The sequence below is a fragment of the Scyliorhinus torazame genome, chromosome 13 (genome assembly GCF_047496885.1).
Source record: "Scyliorhinus torazame isolate Kashiwa2021f chromosome 13, sScyTor2.1, whole genome shotgun sequence".
NCBI classification, from domain to species: Eukaryota; Metazoa; Chordata; class Chondrichthyes; order Carcharhiniformes; family Scyliorhinidae; genus Scyliorhinus; species Scyliorhinus torazame.
Window position 1 is genome coordinate 159,647,849 of NC_092719.1, and position 22,975 is coordinate 159,670,823.

The 22,975-nt window shown below is 43.6% G+C and overlaps 1 protein-coding gene across 1 annotated transcript in view; it reads left to right on the forward strand.

Annotated features, from left to right (window-relative positions):
- Nucleotides 1-575: 575 nt before the first annotated feature.
- Nucleotides 576-22,975, forward strand: part of LOC140387632 (prickle-like protein 2) — a 385,150-nt gene continuing 362,750 nt past the window's right edge. The window contains exons 1-2 of the mRNA XM_072470826.1: nt 576-735; nt 16,222-16,307. Coding sequence (XP_072326927.1) covers nt 694-735; nt 16,222-16,307 — 128 coding nt within the window. The 5' untranslated portion in view covers nt 576-693. The remainder of the gene's footprint in view (nt 736-16,221; nt 16,308-22,975) is intronic.

Consider the following 22,975-nt stretch of genomic DNA (forward strand, 5'->3'; position numbering starts at 1 on the left):
TCAAATCTACCCACAAGTTCTGTAATTGCCGCTGCTGTTCCTTCTGCTATAACTATTTGCTGTAGTGCCTCTGTTTCTGGGAGGAAATCAGAAATTTTTGTCATTTGGCAGATGATTCCCTTTCAACAATCTTGTGTTTCCCAAAACTTTCCTATGTTGTATATTCTTATTGTAAACACTGTCGGGCTCCTGTTCGAATTCATTTTCTCAGGACCTCAAAACTGAACCCCATGATCGTTTATTTCGTCTTGCAACCTTAAAAACAAGAGTTATGCGAAAAATACTTCCCGGCCTTTTCAGCCTTGGCTCTTGACTGGACATGGGTGTTATCTCTCACTCCCTTATCTGGTTCATTTGAAGAGCAGTTGTCTACCTCCTGTTGTGTGTGTATCGAGAAAATCAGTTGCCCGTTACCTCGAATTGATTTGCAGAGATTAAAAAGAAAAGCTGAATCCCGCGTGTGTTTTTTTAAGAGCAAAGTGCAACACCAAATCTAAAATTAAAGTGCTCCAGCTAGTGAATAGGGGCGGGGTGAGTGGCCGGAAGACGGAGAATTTCCATTCACAATATTGTCGGGAGTCGGTGGGAGCTCGAGCGCCTCTCTCAGGAGCTGTAATTCGGGAGTCAGCTCATTTCTCCGTTTGGAATCGGTTCTAACTGCTCTCCGACTAAGCGGCACTGACCTACTTTGACATGTTTGGTCGTAGCTCGAAAAAGCGAAACTCGAGCAGATGGGTGAGTAGTGAGCCTGTTGGGTCAGGCTGCGTTGTTATGTATTCGGGTGACCACCTTGCGCGTTGGTGTATTCCAGGGATACGATGAGCTGCCCATCCCCCATAGCGGACATTACCGAAATATCCCACAAGGATTAGGAAATCGTCCAGTTTTAGTACAAAGTCGTCGCTGCTGTGATAGATTCGCTTTTTTGAAAAGTACGGAACAATATTAGACTGCAAAAAGAGAGGCTATTCAAACCTGCTACTCTACCTTTCCCTTCTGCTCGCGCTTACAAGTTTTAACGCCTTGGTATCAACCTTTCATGTACTCACCTTTCACTAGTCTGCTTTTGTTTTGTGTACTGGGTTAATAGGCATGAAATGCGAGTCCAGTTCGAAGAACTGGCAGTTGCTTTAGGGATTGTACAGTATGTCAATCAGATTCGGCTGTCGGAGACTGCTTCAATTGTGGATTGGAACGATCCCATTAAGATGTCTGGGAAGCGGAAAGAGATCCTATTGCGTGCACAGTACGTGCAAATTGTATTTTTGAGATGTGATTACATTATTTTTGTTAAATTGTTTGCGCTCTTGCTGTGAGCTTGGGAAAGGGAAATGTTTATTTTTAAAAACATGCGGTCACTTCATTTAAGGCATAAGACATTGAAGTCGGAATTTTCAACATTAAAGGCCCTCTTGCATATTGGAAAACTGGTGATTTTCTTTTCGGATAAAATAAAAGTTTCTGTTCGCTAAGAAGTAAAACCTGTTTCGATATATGCCGATCAGATCTTGCCTTGAGTGGTAAAATCCATTTTCTCTTCAAGTCATTTACATTCATTAATCTAATTAGCCTTTCAAGATGGAGTCTTTGAAACTTCGAAGAGGATTATTAGTCAACATGTATCAAAAGTGAGGAAAAAGATTTAAATAATCCTAATTTAAAAACAGGAATTTAAATTCAAGACGATAATAACCGAAACCTTAACAGTGAAACGGACCTGTACTTCAATTTTGCTTAACTAAAATTATATCATAACTAACGCAGTTAAAAATATCCCATTTCTAAAGGACAGATATACCTATCCAAACGGATGGTAAGAGCAATTGTTACATTTTTGGAAAAAGCTAATATTTTTCCTAAATATATTGCTTTGAGAGCTAAAATAAGTATTTTTTTCTTTCATTTATTCTTTTCAAATTAATTTGTCCCGGCTGGTGTCCTTTTTGTTTGCTTTGAAGTCTAAATAGGTGTCCTTGATAAACTTGCGCTATATGGTGAAAATCTTAGATAAATGTTATTTTTTGAGCAGCTAAAATTTATCTGAACTCATTTGAACTTTTATGCTTGATAAATTTTGCTTTATTGATTGCAGGATTTTTAATAATCATTTCCATTTAAAATTAGTTCTGCGTTTCAAAGACACCATGATTTTGATCCCCACACCTCATGAAATAAGTAAATTTCCTCCCATTTTATACTGTTCCCTTTATGGGGACAGGGCTGGTCTAAGTAATTTTGCAAAGGATATATTCCTAGATCACATTATTATCATTTAGTTAGGGACTGTTAACATTTAAACATAAATCTGAAAATATCACTCACTGGTAGAACCCCCATTCACAAATTTGAAATGAAGCACAGACATTATTATAAATAGAACAAATTAAACAAAGCAAATCTGATTGAAGTTAACACAATAGCTTATACCCAGATTTTCCTTTCTAAATTTCCATTTTGTGTTTCCCCTTTTCAGTTTTTTGTTTTCAGATAGGGTCTGTCTCAAAGAAAATACAGACTTTGAAAGCACAGAATCCATCACCACATGACCCTAATCAAGTGTAATAGAACCCAAGCTTTGCTTTAATTGCATTTATCCCCATTTTATTATTCCAAAAACTAACGGTTATACATGTAGCGCAACAATAACTCACTCAAGTCGAGAAGTGATTAAGTCAATCGAGGCTTTATTAAGCAAGATTTGTTCCCCAGCAGCTCAGTTACAGAATGCGGCTGCTGGGAGAACTTGAGCTCTTATACTCCGCCTTCTGGGCGGAGCCAGCAGGCGGCAGATCCAACCAGGACCCGGGACCTGTCAGCCAATAGCCTCTCGGCTTCACAGGTACCGTACAACCCCTAATACATACCACCACATTACACTAAACACATGAACCATGAACTAGATATTTGCAACACTGTCAGCATGGTAAGGCTGTTCGTTCACCTCCAGTCCATTTTAGTTTAAGAAAGTACTTGAATTTATAACAGAATGGTGACAGCACAAGGAGGCATTTGGCCCATCTGCAATAACAAATGCTAGTTCCACCCTCTCATCCTTCCTCTCTAGAAATGTTATGGCACAGAAAGAGGTCATTCATCCCATCATGTCTGTGACAGCCAACCAAGAATAGCCACCCATTCAAATCCCCCCTTCCAGTATCTGGTCCGTAGCCTTGCAGATTTCAGCACTGCCGGTGCAGATCCAAGTACCTTTTTTAAAGTACTCAATGGTTTTCGCTTTCTCCAGCAAACCAGGCAGTGAATTCCAGACACTCATTGCCCTTTTGGGTGAAGAAGTTCTTCCTTATTTCCCCTCAAACTTTCTGCCAATCACCTTAAATCTGTGCCATTTGGTAATGACCTCTCATGTAGAGGAAACGGGTCTTTCTGTCTATCCTATCCAGGTGCCTTGACATTTTGTACATCTCAAAACATCCCTAATTAATCCAGTCTTTCCGTAAGGCTGCAATTTTCAAGCCCTGGCAACAGTCTTGCAAAATCTCCTCTGTCCTCCGGAGCAATTCCGTCCATCCTGCGACTGGAGCTGTGCCCAAAATTCCAGCTTTGGCCTAACGAGCATTTGAGACAGTTCCATCATTGCATCCCTGCTTTTGTAGTCTATATCCAAGAAAGGAAAGCATTCCGTATGCTTTCTTTACAACCTTATCCACCTGTCCTGACACCTTCAGGGACTTGTGGACATTCACTCCCAAGGTCTCTCACTTCCGCTACCCCTCTCAATATCCTCCTGTTTATTGTGTAATCCCTAGCTATGTTTGCTCTCCCCAAATGTATTACCTCTCACTTCTCTAGTTGAATTCCAATTGCCTCTTTTACGCCCACTCAACCAAATCATTGATGTCATTCTGGAGTCTACAGCTGTCCTCTTCACAATCACAGCCAATTTTTGTGTCATCTGCAAATTTCCTAATCATGCCTCCCACATACAAGTCCAAATCACTACACGAGTAACAAGGGACCCAATCCTGTGGAATGCCACTGGAAACCACTTTCCATTTGTCAAAACATCCATATACCATTATCGTTTGTTTCCTGTCACTGAACCAATTTTAGATCAACTCACCACATTTTCCTGTATTCCATGGGCTTTTACTTTTCTGACCAGTCTGCCATGTGGGACCTTAGCAAATGCCTTCCTAAAATCCATATAGACAACATCCACTGCATGACCCTCAACAAAATTGATTAAGTTAGTAAGACACAACCGACCCCTAGCAAAACCATGCTGACTATCCCTGATTAAACCATACCTTTCGAAGTGGCAGTTTATCCTCTCTCAAAATTAGTTCTAATAATTTGCCCACCACAAAGTCAGACTCACCAGCTTGAATTAATTGACCTATCCCTTGCGCCCTTTTAAAAAAAATAATGGTACAAGTTCACAGACCTCCAATCCTCTGGTACCTCGCTTATATCTAGTGAGGATTGGAAAATGACCCTCAGAGCATCCACTATTTCCTCCATGGCTTCCTTCAACAGCCTGAGATATTGTTTATTTGACCCTGGTGATTTATCCACCTTCAAGGATGACAGTTCTTCCAGTACTTCCCTAATTATGATGATTTTATCTAATATTTCCCCAATCTTCTCTTTAACTAAGATGTCTGCATCATCCCTCTACTCAACCCCGCCCACATCTTCTGCATCCAAGCATAAGTTACTTTGTGAATCTCTGATAGGCCCTTGGTTATCCTCTTGCTCTTAATGTACTAAAAAATCAGATTTGGATTTTCCTTGATTTTACCTGTCAATATTATTTCATATCCTCCCTCTTTGCTTTCCTGATTTCCTATTTTACTTCACCCCTGCACTTTCAGTACTCCGAGGCGTTCTACAGTATTAAGTTTGTTTTGTTACTTGTCATAAGCTTTCTTTTTCTGCTTTATCTTATCCTGCATGCTTCTAGCTAACCAGAGGCTCTGTATTGGCAGTACTGCCCTTTTTCTTTGTGGGGACATGTCTACATTGTGCCCGTAGAATCTTGCTTTTGAATGCCTTCCACTAATATGTTTTCCCTCAAGTAGCTGTATCCAGTCCACTTGCCCACTTCATTTTCCAGGACTACATCTAAAATTGCATCCCCTCTCATTGGGCTTGTTATGTGCTGGCTAAAAATGCTCTCTTGGATGCAGTTCAAGAATTTTGTTCCCTCTGTGCCTTGCCTGATGTTCGAATTGCAGTTCATGTTAGAGTAGTTGAAGTCCTGAACTATTGTTGCCCTCCTTGTTTTTGCACTCATAAATTTGCCTACATATTTGCTTTTCTATTTCCCTCTCACTGTTTTGGGGTCTATAGTACACACCCAGCAATATGGCTACCCTGTTTTATTTCTAAGCTCAACCCTAATTTGATGATTCCTCACAGCTGTAATTGATACCGTAACTTTACACCCTCAACTGTTTTTATCCACCTCTCTATCTTGCCTGAAAAATGCATATCCAGGAATGTTGAGCTGTCATTTTTGACCTTCTTTAGCTAACTTTCCATGATAACATTGAGATCATGTTGCCCCATGTGTCTGTCTGTGCTTTCAGCTTATCAGCTTTCCTCGCATTTTCATATATAACTTTTAACACCGCCAACCTCTTGCGCTGTACACTTTTTGACCTTTGTTCTGTCTTTCAGGGTCACTTGCTAATTTTCTGTCTCACGTTCCCTGCTCTAAATTAGCCCTATTTGTATCTGCCCACAGGTTCCCATCCCTCTGCCAAACTGGTTTAAAACCTTCCCAACAGCACTAACCTCCCCATGAGAATAGGGATCAGTTCTGGTCCTCTGCTGTTTGTGATTTTCATTGTGAGTTTGTCATTAATGACTTGGATGAGGGAGTTGAAAGGTGGGTCAGTAAATTTTCAGATGATACGAAGATTGGTGGAGTTGTGGATAGTGAGGAGGGCTGTTGTCAGCTGCAAAGAGACATAGATAGGATGCAGAGCTGGGCTGAGAAGTGGCAGATGGAGTTTAACCCTGAATAGTATGAGGTGGTCCATTTTGGAAGGACAAATATGAATGCGGAATACAGGGTTAACGGTAGGGTTCTTGGCAATGTGCAGGAGCAGAGAGATCTTGGGGCCTATTCATAGATCTTTGCAAGTTGCCGCTCAAGTGGATAGAGCTGTGAAGAAGGCCTATGATGTGCTAGCGTTCAATAGCAGAGTGTCATGAGAAAGTCGCTTTAAGAAATGTTTGGCTGCTCATGTTACTGCAGTGATGTCAGAGTGTGAGTGGAACTGAGTTCTGCTTTTTAGTTTCACTTTGAGAAAAGCTTGGGTGTGTCTGCCTTTTTGGTTTGGTTTTTCAGTGTTGCAGCTGAAGTCAGACAACGCAGCTCTACTGCTGTTCTCTGCCATGAAGGACCATCTCTTAATCATTTGGTGAATTCAGAATTATAAATGTTTTCAGTATTGAATCTAAACTCTGATGTGCTTCTGTTTAAAGGTTTGTAAGTCTTTTGGGTGTAAAAGGACAACATACAGGTTACTTAGTGTTGTATTCTTTGGGGGTGTATCTGATTTACTGGTTGCTAAGATGTTCACTTTGTTTTAAAAAGGTTAACTTGAGTTCATAGAATAAATAGTCACAGCCTTCCATTCAGAAAATCACCCTTCTACTGCTACCCTCTGTCTTCTGTATCCAAGCCAGTTCTGTATCCAACTTGCCAGCTCTCCTCTGATCCCACGTGACTTCTCCTTTTGTACCCGTCTACCAGGATTCCCTATACTTGCCACCCTTATCTTTCGTCCTCACAGGTACATTCTAATGAACTAACATTTGAAAGTCTCCCTCAAACAGCCTTGCCCAGTCATCACTCTCCAGATCCTGCCTAATGCTGTTGTAATTAGCCTTCCCCCAGTCTAGCACCTTCACCTGGGGACCACTCTTGGCCTTATCCATAAGCAGCTTAATACTTAGAATTATGATCACTGTTCCCAAAATGATCTCCTGAAACTTCGATCACCTGGCTGGGCTCATTCATTCCCCAGCACCAGGCCTAATATGGCCCCTACTTGAGTTGGGCTATTTACATATTGTTTCAAGAAACCCGCGTGGACGCTCCTTACAAATTCTGCTCCATCCATGCATCTAGCAGTAAGTTGTCCGAGTCAATATAGGGAATGTTAAAATCACCCACCACACCAACCCTATTGTTTATGCATCTTTCAAAGATCTGTCTGCATATCTGCTTCTCTATCACCCGCTGGCTGTTAGGACTGTAGTAAACCCCCAACATTGTGACAGCACCCTTCCTATTCCTGAGCTCCACCCATATTGCCTTGCTGCCTGAACTCTCCAAGGTGTCCTCCCTCAGCACAGCTGTGATATCCTCCTTAACCAATAATGCAACTCCCCCAGCCCTTTTGCATCCCCTTCTATCCTGTCTGAAGCATCTAAATCCTGGAATTTGTAGTTGCCAATCCTGTCCCTATTTCAACCACGTTTCTGTAATAGCAACAACATCATAATTCCACGTACTAATCCAAGCTCTTAAGTTCATCTGTGTCACCTGAAATACTCCTTGCTTTGAAACTAATGCACTTCAGCCCACCAGCCATGCTGCGTTGAACAACCACTCCCTGCCTGCTCTTCCTCTTAATCTTATTGGCCTTAGTCTGCAGCCCTCGCTCAGTTACTTCTCCCGCTGACCTACTGCTCTGGTTCCTCACCATCTCCCCTCCCTCTTTCCCCCCCCCCCCCCCCCCCCCCCCCCCCCATACTAGGCAGTTCAATATGTTTCTCTGCCTGCACTTTGCTCCTTACTAGCTTTTGTTTCTGTCCCCTCTTTACTACCCTCTGACTTCCTGCATAGGTTCTCATCCCCCTGCCACATTAGTTTAAACCCTCCCCAACAGCGCTAGCAAACAACCCCCTGAGGACATTGGTTCCAGTCCTGCCCAGGTGTAGCCCGTCCGATTTGTAATGGTCCCATCTCTCCCAGAACTGGTTCCAATGTCCCAAAAATCTGAATCCCTCCCTCCTGCACCATCTCGCAAGCCACGCATACATCCGGTCTATCCTGTCATTCCTACTCTGACCAGCACGTGGCACTGGTAGCAAACCCGAGATTGCCACCTTTTGAGGTTCTACTTTTTAATTTATCTCCTAACTCCCTACGTTCAGCATGTAGGACCTCATCCCTTTTTTGTACCTTTTATCGTTGGTTCCTATATGCACCACGACAGCTGGCTGTTCACCCTCCCCCCTTAGAATGTCCTGCAGCCGCTCTGAGACATCCAGGACCCTTGCACCCGGGAGGCAACGTGTCTTGCTGGAGTCTCGTTTGCGTCCACAGAAACGCCTGTCTACTCCATTTACAATCGAATCCCCTATCATTACAGCCCTACCACTCTTTTTCTTGCCCTCCTGCGCAGCAGAGCAAGCCACAATGCCATGAACCTGGCTACTGCTGCCTTCCCCTGGTGAGCCATTTCCCCCAACAATATCCAAAAACAGTATACCTGTTTTGGAGGGAGATAACCGCTGGGGACCCCTGCACTGTCTTCCTACTCTTCCTCTGTCTGGTGGTCACCCATTTCCTATTTCCCTCCGTACTCTTTATCTGCGGTGTGACCAACTCGCTAAATGTGCTACCTACGACTTCCTCAGCATCGTGGATGCTCCAAAATGAGTTTATCCGCAGTTGCAAAGTGAGTTAATCAAGCAGTCTAAAAGGAGCTGCAGATGGACACTTCTTGCACATGAAGGAGCCAGTTCTTCAGCTACCCACACTATAGTTGAGATCACTAAGTTGAGTTCTCCCAGAATTCTCTTCTGCCGTCTCTATTGGACGATGATCTTCCTCTTGTTTGTCACTGGAGGGGTTCTTCGGCTACCCACAGTACAGTCGAGGGGACTGAGTTGACTTTTCCCAGAATCCTCTTCTTCAATTCTCTTTTCCCCAATTAAGGGGCAATTTAATGTGGCTAACCTACCTACCCTGCAGATCTTTCAGTTTGAGTTCTTCTATTTCTAAGCACAGTAACCCTGCAATTCCTGCTTTAGAGGTCCTGCTTTTCACTCATTCCTAATTCCTCAAAATCTGCTAACAGGCATCATCCCCTTTTCTACTAAAGTCAATGTAGACCATGACCTCTGTTCACCCCTAGAAGAACGTCCTGCTCCATGACACCCTAAACTCTGACACTAGGTAGGCAACATATCATCCTGGAATCACATCCAAGGCCACAGAAATTCCATCTGTTCCCCTAACTACCAAATCCCCTATCACTACTACTCTTCCTCCGTTACCTTCCTGGTTCTGCTGTACCGCCTGGTGGTCACCCATTTCCTTTCAGCCTCCATGTTCCTAAACTGCAGTGTGACTGTCTCACTGAACGTGCTATCCACATGGCTCTTAGCCTTCCGGGGTGTGCTAAGTGACACCAGCTGCCGCTTGAACTCTGAAATATGAAATTCAGAAGTTTCTTCAGCTGCAAGTAGCTCTGAAATTTTTTTATCTCTTTAGTTTAGTTATTATCCAGTTTGTTTTGAAAACCACAATAGAGTCTGCATCTCCCACACTGTCAGGCAGTGCATTCCTTATCCTAACCACTTGCTGCGTTTGAAATTTTTTTTTTCTCATTTCCTATTTGGCTCTTTTGCCATTCATCTTAAATTGGTGTTCTCTGGTTCTTGTCTCTTCTGCCAATGGAACACTTTCTCTTCTCTCTATCTACTCAGTTTAGCATCCTCGTGATTTTGAGAAACGCAGCTCCAGCTTCTCCAATCCATATATATCTACATTCAAGTATCTGAACTCCAAATTCTTGGAAACATTCCTTTAAGTCTTTTCCGCATCCTTTCTAAAGTGGCTCTGTTGTTGAGCAGGGAGGGACAAAGTGCAGAAGGGAAATAGTTATAGGGGGTGCTTTATAGTCAGGGGCACAAATAGATGCTTCTGTGGACATGAAAGAGACTCCAGGTATGTTGCCTCCCTGGTGCCAGTCTCCAGGATGCCTCTGAATGGGCAGGGGGCATTCTGAAGGGGAGAGGGTGAACAGCCAGAGGTCATGGTACATATTGGTCTGAACTACATAAGCAAGAGGGTGACAAGATCCCTGCAGCAGGAGTTCAGGGAGTTGGGTGGAACGTTTAAAAAAAAATAGAACCTCTCGGGTTGTAATCTTGGGATTACCCATTGTGCCACGTGCCAGTAAGGCTAGAAATAGGAAGATAGTACAGCTAAACACGTGGCTAAACAGCTGGTGTAGGAGGGAGGATTTCGGATATCTGGACCATTGAGACCTCTTCTGGGGCAGGTGGGACCTACATAAAGGGTGGGTTGCATCTAAACTGCGGGGGGCATAAATATCCTGGTCATGAGGTTTGCTAGTGTCACATGGGAGGGTTCAAATTCGTGTGGCAGGGGACTGGAGCAATAGGTAAGAAGGTGAAATAACTATGGGGGAACTAGAGAATAGGGCCAATAAGACACCGAGGAAGAGCAGACGGGGATGTTGCAAAACATAGCGTGACTGGTGGTCTGAAGTGCATTTGTTTCAATGCGAGAAGTATAACAGGTAAGGCAGATGAGCTTGGATTAGTAATTGGAACTATTATGTCATTGCCATTACAGAGACTTGGTTTAGGGAGGGACAGGATTGGCAGCTAAACGTTCCAGGATTTAGATGTTTCAGGTGGGATAGAGGGGGATGTAAAAGGGGAGGAGAGTTGCACTACTGGTTAAGGAGAATATCACAGCTGTACTGCGGGAGGACACCTCAGAGGGCTCATGCAGTGAGACAATATGGGTAGAGCTCAGGAATAGGAAAAGTCAAGTCACAATGTTGGGGTTTACTGTAAGTCTTGCAACAGCCAGCGGAAGAAAAGAAGCAAATATTGTAAAGGTGTAAAAGGAAAAGGATTATTGTGAAGGATAATTTTAGCTTCCCCCATATTGACTGGGACTCGCTTGTGCAAGGGACTTGGATGGGGTGGAGCTTGTAAGGAGCATTCAGGAGGGTTTCTTGAAACAATATGTGGATAGTCCAACTGGGTAAGGGATCTGGTCTTGGGGAATGAGCCCGGCCAAGTGGTCGAAGTTTCAGTAGGGAAGCATTTTGGGAACTGTGACCATAATTCCGTAAGTTTACCGTACCATTGGATAAAAATAAGATAGACTTGGGCGAAGGTACTAAATTGGGGGAAAGCTTTTTTTTAAATTTAGAGTACCCTATTCATTTTTTCCAATTAAGGGGCAATTTGTTGTGGCCAATCCACCTACCCTGTGCATCTTTGGGTTGTGGGGGCGAAACCCAGGGAGAATGTGCAAACTCCACATAGATAGTGACCCAGAGCCGGGATCGAACCTGGACCTCGGCGCCGTGAGGCAGCAGTGCTAACCACTGTGCCACCGTCCTGCCATAGGGACAAAGGCTAATTATAATAATATTCAGCATGAACTGAAGAATCTCGATTGGGGCGTATATTTTCAGGGCAAATCAACATCTGGCATGTGGAAGGCTTTCAAATGTCAGTTGATAGGAATTCAAGACCGGCATGTTCCTGTGAGGAAGAAGGATAAGTATGACAAGTTTCATGAACCTTAGATAACCAGAGATATTTTGTGCCTGGTCCAAAAAAAGATAAATGAAGCATCTGTAAGGGCTAGAAGGCTGGGAACAGACTAAGCCCGTGAGGAACATAGAACATACAGTGCAGAAGGAGGCCATTGGGACCATCAAGTCTGCACCGAACCACTTAAGCCCTCACTTCCACCCTATCCCAGTAACCCCTCCAAGCCTTTTTGGTCAGTAAGGGCAATTTATCATGGCCAATCCACCTAACCGGACAGAACGTGCAGACTCCACACAGACAGTCACCCAGTGGGGAATTGAACCTGAGACCCTGGCGCTGTGAAGCCACCATGCTATCCACTTGTGCTACCCAATAGGAATATAAGGAAAGTAGGAAGGAACTTAAGCAAGGAAGCAGGAGGGCTAAAATGGCCCATGAAAGGACCCTTGGCAAACCTAATTAAAGAAAATCCCAAGGCTTTTTTCACATATATAAAGAGCAAGAGGTTGCTAGGGAAAGGGTTGGCTAACTCGAGGACAGGGGAGGGGATCTATGCGTGGAACAAGAGGAAATGAATGAGGTACTGAATTTGCATCAGTATTCACCAAAAAGAAGGACTTGGTGGATGATGAGTCTGGGCCACATTGAGATCAAAAAGGAGGACATGTTGGGCGTCTAGAAAAAAGTAAGATAGATAAGACCCCAGGGCCTGATGGAATCTACCCCAGAATACTGAGGGAGGCAAGGGAGGAAATTGCTGAGGCATTGACAGAAACGTTTGTATCCACACTGGTGACAGGTGAGGTCCCAGAGGACTGGAGAATAGCCAATGTTGTTTCTTTATTTAAAGAGGGTAGTAAGGATAATCCAGGAAATTACAGGCCGATGAGCCTAACGTCAGTGGTAGGCAAATTATTGGAGAGGATTCTTCGAGACAGGATTTACTCCATTTGTAAGCAAATTTGTGTATTTCCGAGAGGCAGCATGATTTTGTGAAGGGGAGGTTGTGTCTCACTAACTTGATCGAGTTTTTTGAGGAAGTGACGAAGATGATTGATGAAGGTGGGGCAGTAGATGTTGTCATCATGGGCTTCAGTAAGGCCTTTGACAAGGTCCCTCATGGCAGACTGACACTGAAGGTGAAGTTGCACTGGATCAGAAGTGAGCTGGCAAGATGGATACAGAACTGCCTCGGTTATAGAAGACAGAGGGTACCAGTGGAAGGGTGCTTTTCTGAATGGAAGGCTGTGTCTTGTGGTGTTCTGCAGGGATCAGTGCTGGGACCTTTGCTGTTTGTAGTATATATAAATGATTTGGAGGAAAATGTAACTGATCTGATTAGTGAGTTTGTGGACGACACAAAAGTTGGTGGAATTGCGGATGGTGATGAGGATTTTTAGAGGATACAGCAGGATATATACTGTAAATGGCAGGACCCTTAAGGGTGTTGACAGGCAGAGGGATCTGCGTGTACAGGTTCACAGGCCACTGAAAGTGGCAATGCAGGGGGGAAGGTAGTCAAGAAGGGTGACACAGTGGTTACCAGTTCTGCCTCACAACTCCAGGGACCAGGGATCGATTTTAGTGCCAGGGATTCGGGTTCAGTTCCAGCCTTGGATCACTGTGTGGAGTTTGCACATTCTCCCCGTGTCTTTGTGGGTTTCCTCAGGGTGCTCCGGTTTCCTCCCACAGCCCAAAGACGTGCAGGGTAGGTGGATTGGCCATGCTAAATTGCCCTTAGCGTCCAAAAAGTTTAGGAGGGGTTATTGGGTAATGGGGAGAGGGTGGAAGGGAGAGCTTAAGTGGGTTGGTGCAGACTCGATGGGCCGAATGGCCTCCTGCACTGTATGTTCTATGTATCTATGTTAGGTGGATTGGCCATGCTAAATTGTCCCTTAGTGCCAAAAGGTTAGGCTGGGTTACGGGGGTAGGGTGGAGGCATGGGGTGCTCTTTCCAAGGGCCAGTGCAGACTCAATGGGCGGAATGACCACCTACTGTCTTGTAAGGATTCTATGAAGAAGGCATACAGCATGCTTGCCTTCATCGGCCGGGGCATTGAGTATAAAAATTGGCAAGTCATGCTGTAGCTGTTTCGCACCTTAGTTAGGCCAGACTTGGAATATAGTTCAATTCTGGTCGCCACACTGCCAGAAGGATGTGGAGGCTTTGGAGAGGGTATAGAAGAGGTTTACTGGAATGTTGCCTGTTACAGCACTGCCAACTAGCACGGATTTTCCGAATTTCATACGGAAAATCTGCTTGAATACACAATACGATTTCTCGCATTGAAGTATGCAATCCACTGCAGCCATCAAGTCAAATCTAACTTGACACCGCACTAAAGGAGAGTATTTAAGTGAGAGGAGTTTTTTTTGGGAGGGAAGAAAAAAATATTAAGAGGCAACTACCTGTAAAGGGCTGGCTGGCTTTGTGGGGTCGGAGGGGGGAGGTGGGAAGAGGACCTGATTGGCAAGATGCAGTGAATGCATTCCTCCCAAAACGCCTCGATTGGTTTCCTTGGCGACGGCTGCTGGAAGACAGGGCCCTGCGCAGAGGCCCTGCCCCTCTCATCTCCTCCCCGCACACTATCCAGCGCATGCGTGTCATGTGAACTTTCACGCGGTCTCGCATTGAGGTGCCTGTACATTTATGTAAAGCATTGGATTTGCATTTTCCATTTGTGTTTTAGATTTACGCAATAAAGGTGTAAAGCTGTACTTCAGATTGGTGGGCATTTTTTCTTTGAAGTGAAAATACCGATTTTACTGCCAAAATACTGATTTTTGGTGTCTGGAATACTGATTTCTGCTGTGAAAGGTTGGCAGCTCTGCTGTTACAGAGGTCATTAGCTATGAAACGCGATTGGATAAACTTGGTTTGTTCTCACTGGAATGACGGAGGTTTTGGGCAACCTGATAGAAATCTACAAAATTATGAGGGGAATGGACAGAGTGGATTGTCAGAAGCTTTTTCCCAGGGTGGAAGAGTCAGTTACTAGGGGACATAGGTTTACGGTGTGAGGGGCAAAGTTTAGAGGAGGTGTGTGAGGGATGTTTTTTTAGACCGAGGGTAGTGAGTGCCTGGAACCCGCTGGCGGAGGAGGTGGTGGAAGCAGGTACGATCGTGATGTTTATGGGGTTTCTTGACAAATACACCTGAATAGAATGGGAATGGAGTGATATGGACCACAGAAGTGTAGAAGGTTTTAGGTTAGACGGGCAGCATGGTCGGTGCAGGCTTGGAGGGTTGAAGGGCCTGTTCCTGTGCTGTACTTTTCTTTGTTTCTTTTTTTTTTAAAGCTTTCCCACCATTGAGGGTTAAACTGACTGGTCTATATTTGCTGGATTTATCCTTGAATTCTTTTGTTTTTAGTAAGAGTGTAATGCTTACAATCTTCCAGTTCTTTGGCCCCACCCCTGTATCTAAGGAGGATTGGGTTAAAAGATTATACGAACAAAAGAACTAGGAGTAGGCCATCTGGCCCTTCGAGCCTGCTCCGCCATTCAATGAGATCATGGCTGATCTTTTGTGGACTCAGCTCACTCTCCAGCCCGAACACCATAACCCTTTATTTCTTTATTCTTCAAAAAACTATCTATCTTTATCTTGAAAACATTTAATAAAGGAGCCTCAACTGCTTCACTGGGCAGGGAATTCCACAGATTCACAACTCTTTGGGTGAAGAAATTCCTTCTAAGCTCAGTCCTAAATCTACTTCCCCTTATTTTGAGGCTATGCCCCCAAGTTCTGCTTTCACTCGCCAGTGGAAACCACCTGCCCACATCTATCCTATCTATTCCCTTCATAATTTTATATATTTCTATAAGATCCCCCCGCATCCTTCTAAATTCCAATGAGTACAGTCCCAGTCTACTCAACCTCTCCTTGTAATCCAAACCCCTCAGCTCTGGGATTAACCTAGTGAATCTCCTCTGCATACCCTCCAGCGCCAGTATGTCCTTTCTCAGGTAAAGCGACCAACACTGAACACAATACTCCAGGTGTGGCCTCACTACACCTTATACTGTTGCAGCATAACCTCCCTAGTCTTAAATTCCATCCCTCTAGCAATGAAGAACAAAACTCCATTAGCTGCCTTAATCACCTGTTGCACCTGGAAATCAACTTTTTTGCGACTCATGCACTAGCACACCCAGGTCCCTCTGCACAGCAGCATGTTTTAATAATTTATCATTTAAATAATAATCCCTTTTGCTGTTCTTCCTACCAAAATGGATAACCTCACATTTGTCAACATTGTATTCCATCTGCCAGACCCTAGCCCATTCACTTAACCTATCCAAATCCTTCTGCAGACTTCCAGTATCCTCTGCACTTTTTGCTTTACCACTCATCTTCGTGTCGTCTGCGAACGTGGACACATTGCACTTGGTCCCCAACTCCAAATCATCTATGTACATATATATGTCGCACTTCAGGATTGCAACCTCAGGATTGTTCAAAGCACTTGGCAACTGATCAAGTAATTTTGAAGTGCAGTCACTTTGTGATATAGATGATGGTTGTGACCACCTGAAGATTATGGAACTTAACTGCAAAGAGTATTCCACACAATTAAAGGCACTTCTTTGCTGTTGAACGTTTCTGTTAACGTTTTGTGTTTTTAAACTTTTTTTAATGTGTTGAAAAACTTATCACAAGCTATATTAATACATTGTACTTTACAGCTCTCTGCACTGGATGACCCGGAGAAAGGACAACCTTGTAATGTATGTGGAGACCAGTGTCCTGGGTTAACATTACATAATTGGAGGTATTAACATTTTTGGTCCTTTTGAACAATTATTTGTAAATAAGCAGCAGATTCATTATATTTGTATAATTGTGTATCTCCGCTGTCTTTTATAATACAATTCTAATACTGATTTTTTTTTTTGTTAGAACAAATGATGATATAAACTAAAATCGTCTAAAAATCTGAATACTTCTAATTTTCCGCTATTTTTGTCCAACCTTGGATGCATGTATTAAGGTGCATCAATGTTGTTCTTTTCTCATTATACTAGAACTAAATTTATTGTGAGGAAATACCTTTGGGTGTTCTGTTTCGTGAGATAAAGGAGTGTATATAGGTGGTTGGCTCTTTGATTACAAGGCATGGAACTCGAGAAATGGAATTGTGCAGAATGGGTTTAACCCTTTAGAAACGTACTTCGGTGGTGGAATGTAGAGGGAAGACGTGCACATGGTGGCTCCCACAACCCCTTTTCTTAGTACCACAGAGTGTTTAGTCACAAACCCACAGAATTAGTGTAACAAAGATCTTGTATGACTAAAGTGCCCAAAGAAGTCGAGGAAAATAAATTTTTTCAAAATTAAAACATTTAGAGTACCCAATTTTATTTTTTCTAGTTATGGGGCAATTTAGCGTGGCCAATCCACCTACCCTGCACATCTTTGGCTTGTGGGAGTGAGACCCACGCAGACACGGGAAGAATGTGCATACTCCATCCGGACAGTGACCAAGGGCCTTGCTCGAACCTGGGTCCTCAACACTGTGAGGCAGCAATGCTAACCACCATGTCACCCCGAAGGAAAAGACAGTTGAGAGCAGAAGCTTGTCGACGGAGTCTGAGGCCTCTCAAAGCTCATTGGCAAAATGGTAAAATGGCGGAGTCAGTTTCTGGTGTCACTCCACTCCGCTAACGGCCGAGATGCTTTCTAGTACCTTGTCGAAGGACTTCAGAAAGCACCGATGTATTGTGCTGGAGGAGCTCGGGAAATCAATTGAAGTGACTTTGTCCCCCATTCGACTGGCTCTGGGGAAGACCAATCAGACCATGGAAACCTAGGGACCACGTTTAAAGATATGAAGTGGCCCTGTCACAGTGATCAGATTGCCACGCTGGAATTGGAGGTGTCTTCATTGGTTGAAGTGAATAAATCGTTGAAGGCCAAGACAAATGACGTAGAAATAGGAGGCAAAATATTTGAATTGTGGGGCTGCCGAAGGAAAGATCAGCACCCATGGAGTTCTTCTCAGGCATGTTTGGTAAGATGGTGGATGAAGATGGATTGCCATCCCTACCTGAGTTGGATCGAGCCCATCGTACACTCTGGCTGAGGCTTTGTCCTGAAGATCCACTGTGCGCTGTAAGTTAGGTTTCACAGCTTCAGGGGAAATGAGAGAGTTCTGAGATGGGTGAGTGAACACCATGACTCTATCACGTTTTATCAAGACATGGGTGCGGAGCTGGCAACGAACAAGGCTGTGTTCAATGGAGTCCAGGTCGCCCTGTATAAAAGTGGAGTCTGGTTAGTTTGGTCTCCCCAGCTCAGATTAACTTTGGAAGGAACTATCTTTCAACGTGCCAGGAGAAGCAAATTCTTTCAATAAATAACAATAGTTGGGCATGGTGTAATTTGAGTTTTCGGTTCTGTCTACGGCATGTTGGATTGTTACATTGTTGGCATTTTTTGCTTGTTCTTGTATTTTCTTCTGATTGGGGTTAAATTCTTATGGTGCAAAACTCCAACTTAAACAAAAACTATGTGGGGTTCTGATAATATACAGCCTCCTTTTAGAGCGCAAGTTATATGGGGCCTTGGTATTTTGTTGTTTATAACAATTATTCTTTATCTCCAGTCGGGACCCTTCCTGCTAACCTGAGAGTTCGCTAACAGGAGCGGTTTTGAAGCGTTTGCTGCAGCTCATTATAGTAGTTGTTTAGATGATGAGCTTGGAGTTCTTGTTTTGTTTGGGTTTGTTAGATGTAGATGTTAGTTTTTGTTTGCCTTGCTCCTATTTGTATTTGTACTTGGGCATGATTGTATTCAAGGGCAATGGCGCTGGGGGTGGGAGTTGTTTATGATGGTATCTGTTGATTTTCCCTTGTCCACTCTTTTGACCTGGCAGGGTGGCCATCTTGGGTGGATCTATTTACTGTACCTTTTTAAAAATAAATTTAGAGTGCCCTCCGAAAGAGTAATCTACCTAGGCCCACATCCCCACCTAACCTGCACATCCTGGGACTGTGGGAAGAAACCTGAGGACCCAGAGGAAACCCACGCAGACACGGGGAAATGTGCAAACTCCACACAGTCACCCAAGGCCGGAGTTGAACTGGGGTCTCTGGAGCTGTGAGACAGCAGTGTGCCAGTCCTACATCCTCCGTATCGAGCAGCACTGGGCCTTCACATTTAGGTGCAGAAGCACCAAGTCAGTTTGTTTCTTTATACTGTGGGTCCAGTAGTGGACAACATTCTCCTAAGGAGGGGTGGAGGAATCCTCTACTGACTTCAGCACTGTACTCAAAGCCTTTGAAGCACATTTTTGTCTGCCACAGAACTCCACTTTAGATCAAGCAGCTCAATATGTGAGACAGGCTGAACTCTGGCATAAATTGGGTTATAATTTGTCACAACTCCAAGGCTCTAGATGACTTGTTAACTGGGTAGTTCCATGGGCAGTGGTGCCACAAACCCATAAAAGCCTGCCAAAATGGGCGAAAGGGCGTACATTTTGATATTTACATTGTGATGCAAAGAAACAACCTAGTCACCAGGACAGTCCAACATCCCATTGTAGAACATGATGTTGTCTTGTATTGTCCTCAAGTTCTCCCAGTGCCCACGGTGGAACAGCCTCACACATATAAATGTCTGGAATTGTTACTACTGTCTACACAATGTCTACTGTCTGTCCAAAAAGTCTTCAGGAAATCCTGTGATTCCGACAGAAACTTGTTTTTCTCATCTAGATTCAATAAAATCTCATATTTTCAATGCCTTTTTCATCATTGATGCTGCAGTAAATGATGTAGCTGTGAGAGTCTTCAATGGTGTTGAAAATAATTCATCTTTCGTCTTTCCTGAATGCTTCGAAGTCCTGAATTTTTGTTCTCCCAAGAGTTCAAGGGTTGATGTCCTTTCCATGTTCTCTTGGATCAATCTTTCGTTGACAGGGTTATTATCCTTTTATAGTTCACGAGTCTTGAAATCTACCCTCCAATTACCAGCAGTCCTGCAAAGTTGCTGTCTCGTATTTCGCTGATGGTGATATTCTCTAGGGAAAAAAACAATACTCATAAGTCATCTACCCTAAGGGCTGAGAATATGGTGAGATACTGAATCCCTCAACAGTGACTTGGGTGGGGGGGGGGGGCAGGTTGGTGGAGCGGAGGAGTAAGAATAAAGTGGGGTAGAATCTGTAGTAGTAAAAGGGAATTACAGAAATGCAATGTGATTAATTAAAACACATTGAAGTTGATTGAATACTTGGAAGGGAGGTTGTGGAGGTGGAGAAGGAGGTATACTGCAATGAGTTAACAGAATAGATATGCTAATGAGTGATGTAGACAATAATGCATTATTGACGTAAGCAGCCCTGTGCTAGAGTCTAGAGGATGGAACATACTGAATGCAGGAGTGAAATATATTGTGTATATAGTCTTAATAAACCAATTTAAAGCAAATGTCAGAGTAATACTGCAGTCTGTCGAGGGAGGATTGGTCACGCATACCAGAAGCCAGGAACCACGCCAAGAGTACACAGAACATGGTCACAGTACAAAGCATTTCAATGTATCTGTGTTTTATATTACTTTAGCCTTTTCAGATGTTGTTTGAATGAGGAAATGCAGCTTTACTCGCAAGTGTGAACTATTCTAGTTTTTATATTTTATTTTTATATTTCCCATTGCCGTTGAATCACTATAACAGCACATTGAAATCAAACCTAGGTAATTTCTGCTGATAGCCATGTTCAATTGGAAGGTTACGGCATCACATAAGTAGATGTCCTGTTACATCTGCAGGTTGATGTATCAGGTACTTGTCTATTTAAAAATCTATCTTTGTTTCTGTGGTTTATCATTTTTTTTAAATGTCAAATTTGATTGAATGTAAGTTTTAATCTCCATCCCAGTCATTTATTTAAAAAATAGCATGTACTAATTTATTTGAAGAAAACATTTTTTTTCTCTTAGCAGAAATTTAGAATTCTGCATTAAATGTATATTGTTTACAACAAAATTGCATTTATATAGCATCTTTTATTATCTCAGGACGTCCTAAAGCACTTTACAGCCAATCTGTAGTCACTGTTGTAATGTAGGAAACACAGCAGTGTGACAAGTTCAGGATTTTAGATATATTGGATTATAAACATTCAAAAATTTAAGCATTAAAAGCATGGGATAGTGTGTGTGTTTGACTGCAGATAGTCATGCTTTTAAAATAATCTTGTTTTGCAAGACCAGAAAGCTTTTAGGAGTCAGAGGTGAAATTGACCAGAGTAAGAGCCTGGGCTAATGCGCTGTTGTTTGACAACAAAGAACAAAGAAATGTACAGCACAGGAACAGGCCCTTCGGCCCTCCAAGCCCGTGCCGACCATGCTGCCCGACTAAACTACAATCTTCTACACTTCCTGGGTCCGTATCCCTCTATTCTCATCCTATTCATGTATTTGTCAAGATGCCCCTTAAATGTCACTATCGTCCCTGCTTCCACCACCTCCTCCGGCAGCGAGTTCCAGGCACCCGCTACCCTCTGCGTAAAAAAACTTGCCTCGTACATCTACTCTAAACCTTGCCCCTCTCACCTTAAACCTATGCCCACTAATAATTGACCCCTCTACCCCAGGGAAAAGCCTCTGACTATCCACTCTGTCTATGCCACTCATAATTTTGTAGACCTCTATCAGATCGCCCCTCAACCTCCTTCGTTCCAGTGAGAACAAACCGAGTTTATTCAACCGCTCCTCATAGCTAATGCCCTCCATACCAGGCAACATTCTGGTAAATCTCTTCTGCACCCTCTCTAAAGCCTCCACATCCTTCTGGTAGTGTGGTGACCAGAATTGAACACTATACTCCAAGTGTGGCCTAACTAAGGTTCTATACAGCTGCAACATGACTTGCCAATTCTTATACTCAATGCCCCGGCCAATGAAGGCAAGCATGCCATATGCCTTCTTGACTACCTTCTCCACCTGTGTTGCCCCTTTCAGTGACCTGTGGACCTGTACTCCTAGATCTCTTTGACTTTTAATACTCTTGAGGGTTCTACCATTCACTGTATATTCCCTACCTGCATTAGACCTTCCAAAATGCATTACCTCACATTTGTCCGGATTAAACTCCATCTGCCATCTCTCCGCCCAAGTCTCCAAACAATCTACATCCTGCTGTATCCTCTGACAGTCCTCATTGCTATCCGCAATTCCACCAACCTTTGTGTCGTCTGCAAACTTACTAATCAGACCAGTTACATTTTCCTCCAAATCATTTATATATACTACAAAGAGCAAAGGTCCCAGCTCTGATCCCTGTGGAACACCACTGGTCACAGCCATCCAATTAGAAAAGCATCCTTTCATTGCTACTCTCTGCCTTCTATGACCTAGCCAGTTCTGTATCCATCTTGCCAGCTCACCCCTGATCCCGTGTGACTTCACCTTTTGTACTAGTCTACCATGAGGGACCTTGTCAAAGGCCTTACTAAAGTCCATATAGACAACATCCACTGCCTTACCTGCATCAATCATCTTAGTGACCTCCTCGGAAAACTCTATCAAGTTAGTGAGACACGACCTCCCCTTCACAAAACCATGCTGCCTCTCACTAATACGTCCATTTGCTTCCAAATGGGAGTAGATCCTGTCTCGAAGAATTCTCTCCAGTAATTTCCCTACCACTGAAGTAAGGCTCACCGGCCTGTAGTTCCCTGGATTATCCTTGCTACCCTTCTTAAACAGAGGAACAACATTGGCTATTCTCCAGTCCTCCGGGACATCACCTGACGACAGTGAGGATCCAAAGATTTCTGTCAAGGCCTCAGCAATTTCCTCTCCAGCCTCCTTCAGTATTCTGGGGTAGATCCCATCAGGCCCTGGGGTCTTATCTACCTTAATATTTTTTAAGACACCCAACACCTCGTCTTTTTGGATCTCAATGTGACCCAGGCTATCTACACACCCTTCTCCAGACTCCAAATCTACCAATTTCTTCTCTTTGGTGAATACTGATGCAAAGTATTCATTTAGTACCTCGCCCATTTCCTCTGGCTCCACACATAGATTCCCTTGCCTATCCTTCAGTGGGCCAACCCTTTCCCTGGCTACCCTCTTGCTTTTTATGTACGTGTCAAAAGCCTTGGGATTTTCCTTAACCCTATTGCCAATGACTTTTCGTGACCCCTTCTAGCCCTCCTGACTCCTTGCTTAAGTTCCTTCCTACTTTCCTTATATTCCACACAGGCTTTGTCTGTTCCCAGCCTTTTAGCCCTGACAAATGCCTCCTTTTTCTTTTTGATGAGGCCTACAATATCTCTCGTTATCCAAGGTTCCCGAAAATTGCCGTATTTATCCTTCTTCCTCACAGGAACATGCCAGTCCTGAATTCCTTTCAACTGACACTTGAAACCCTCCCACATGTCAGATGTTGATTTGCCCTCAAACACCCGCCCCCAATCTATGTTCT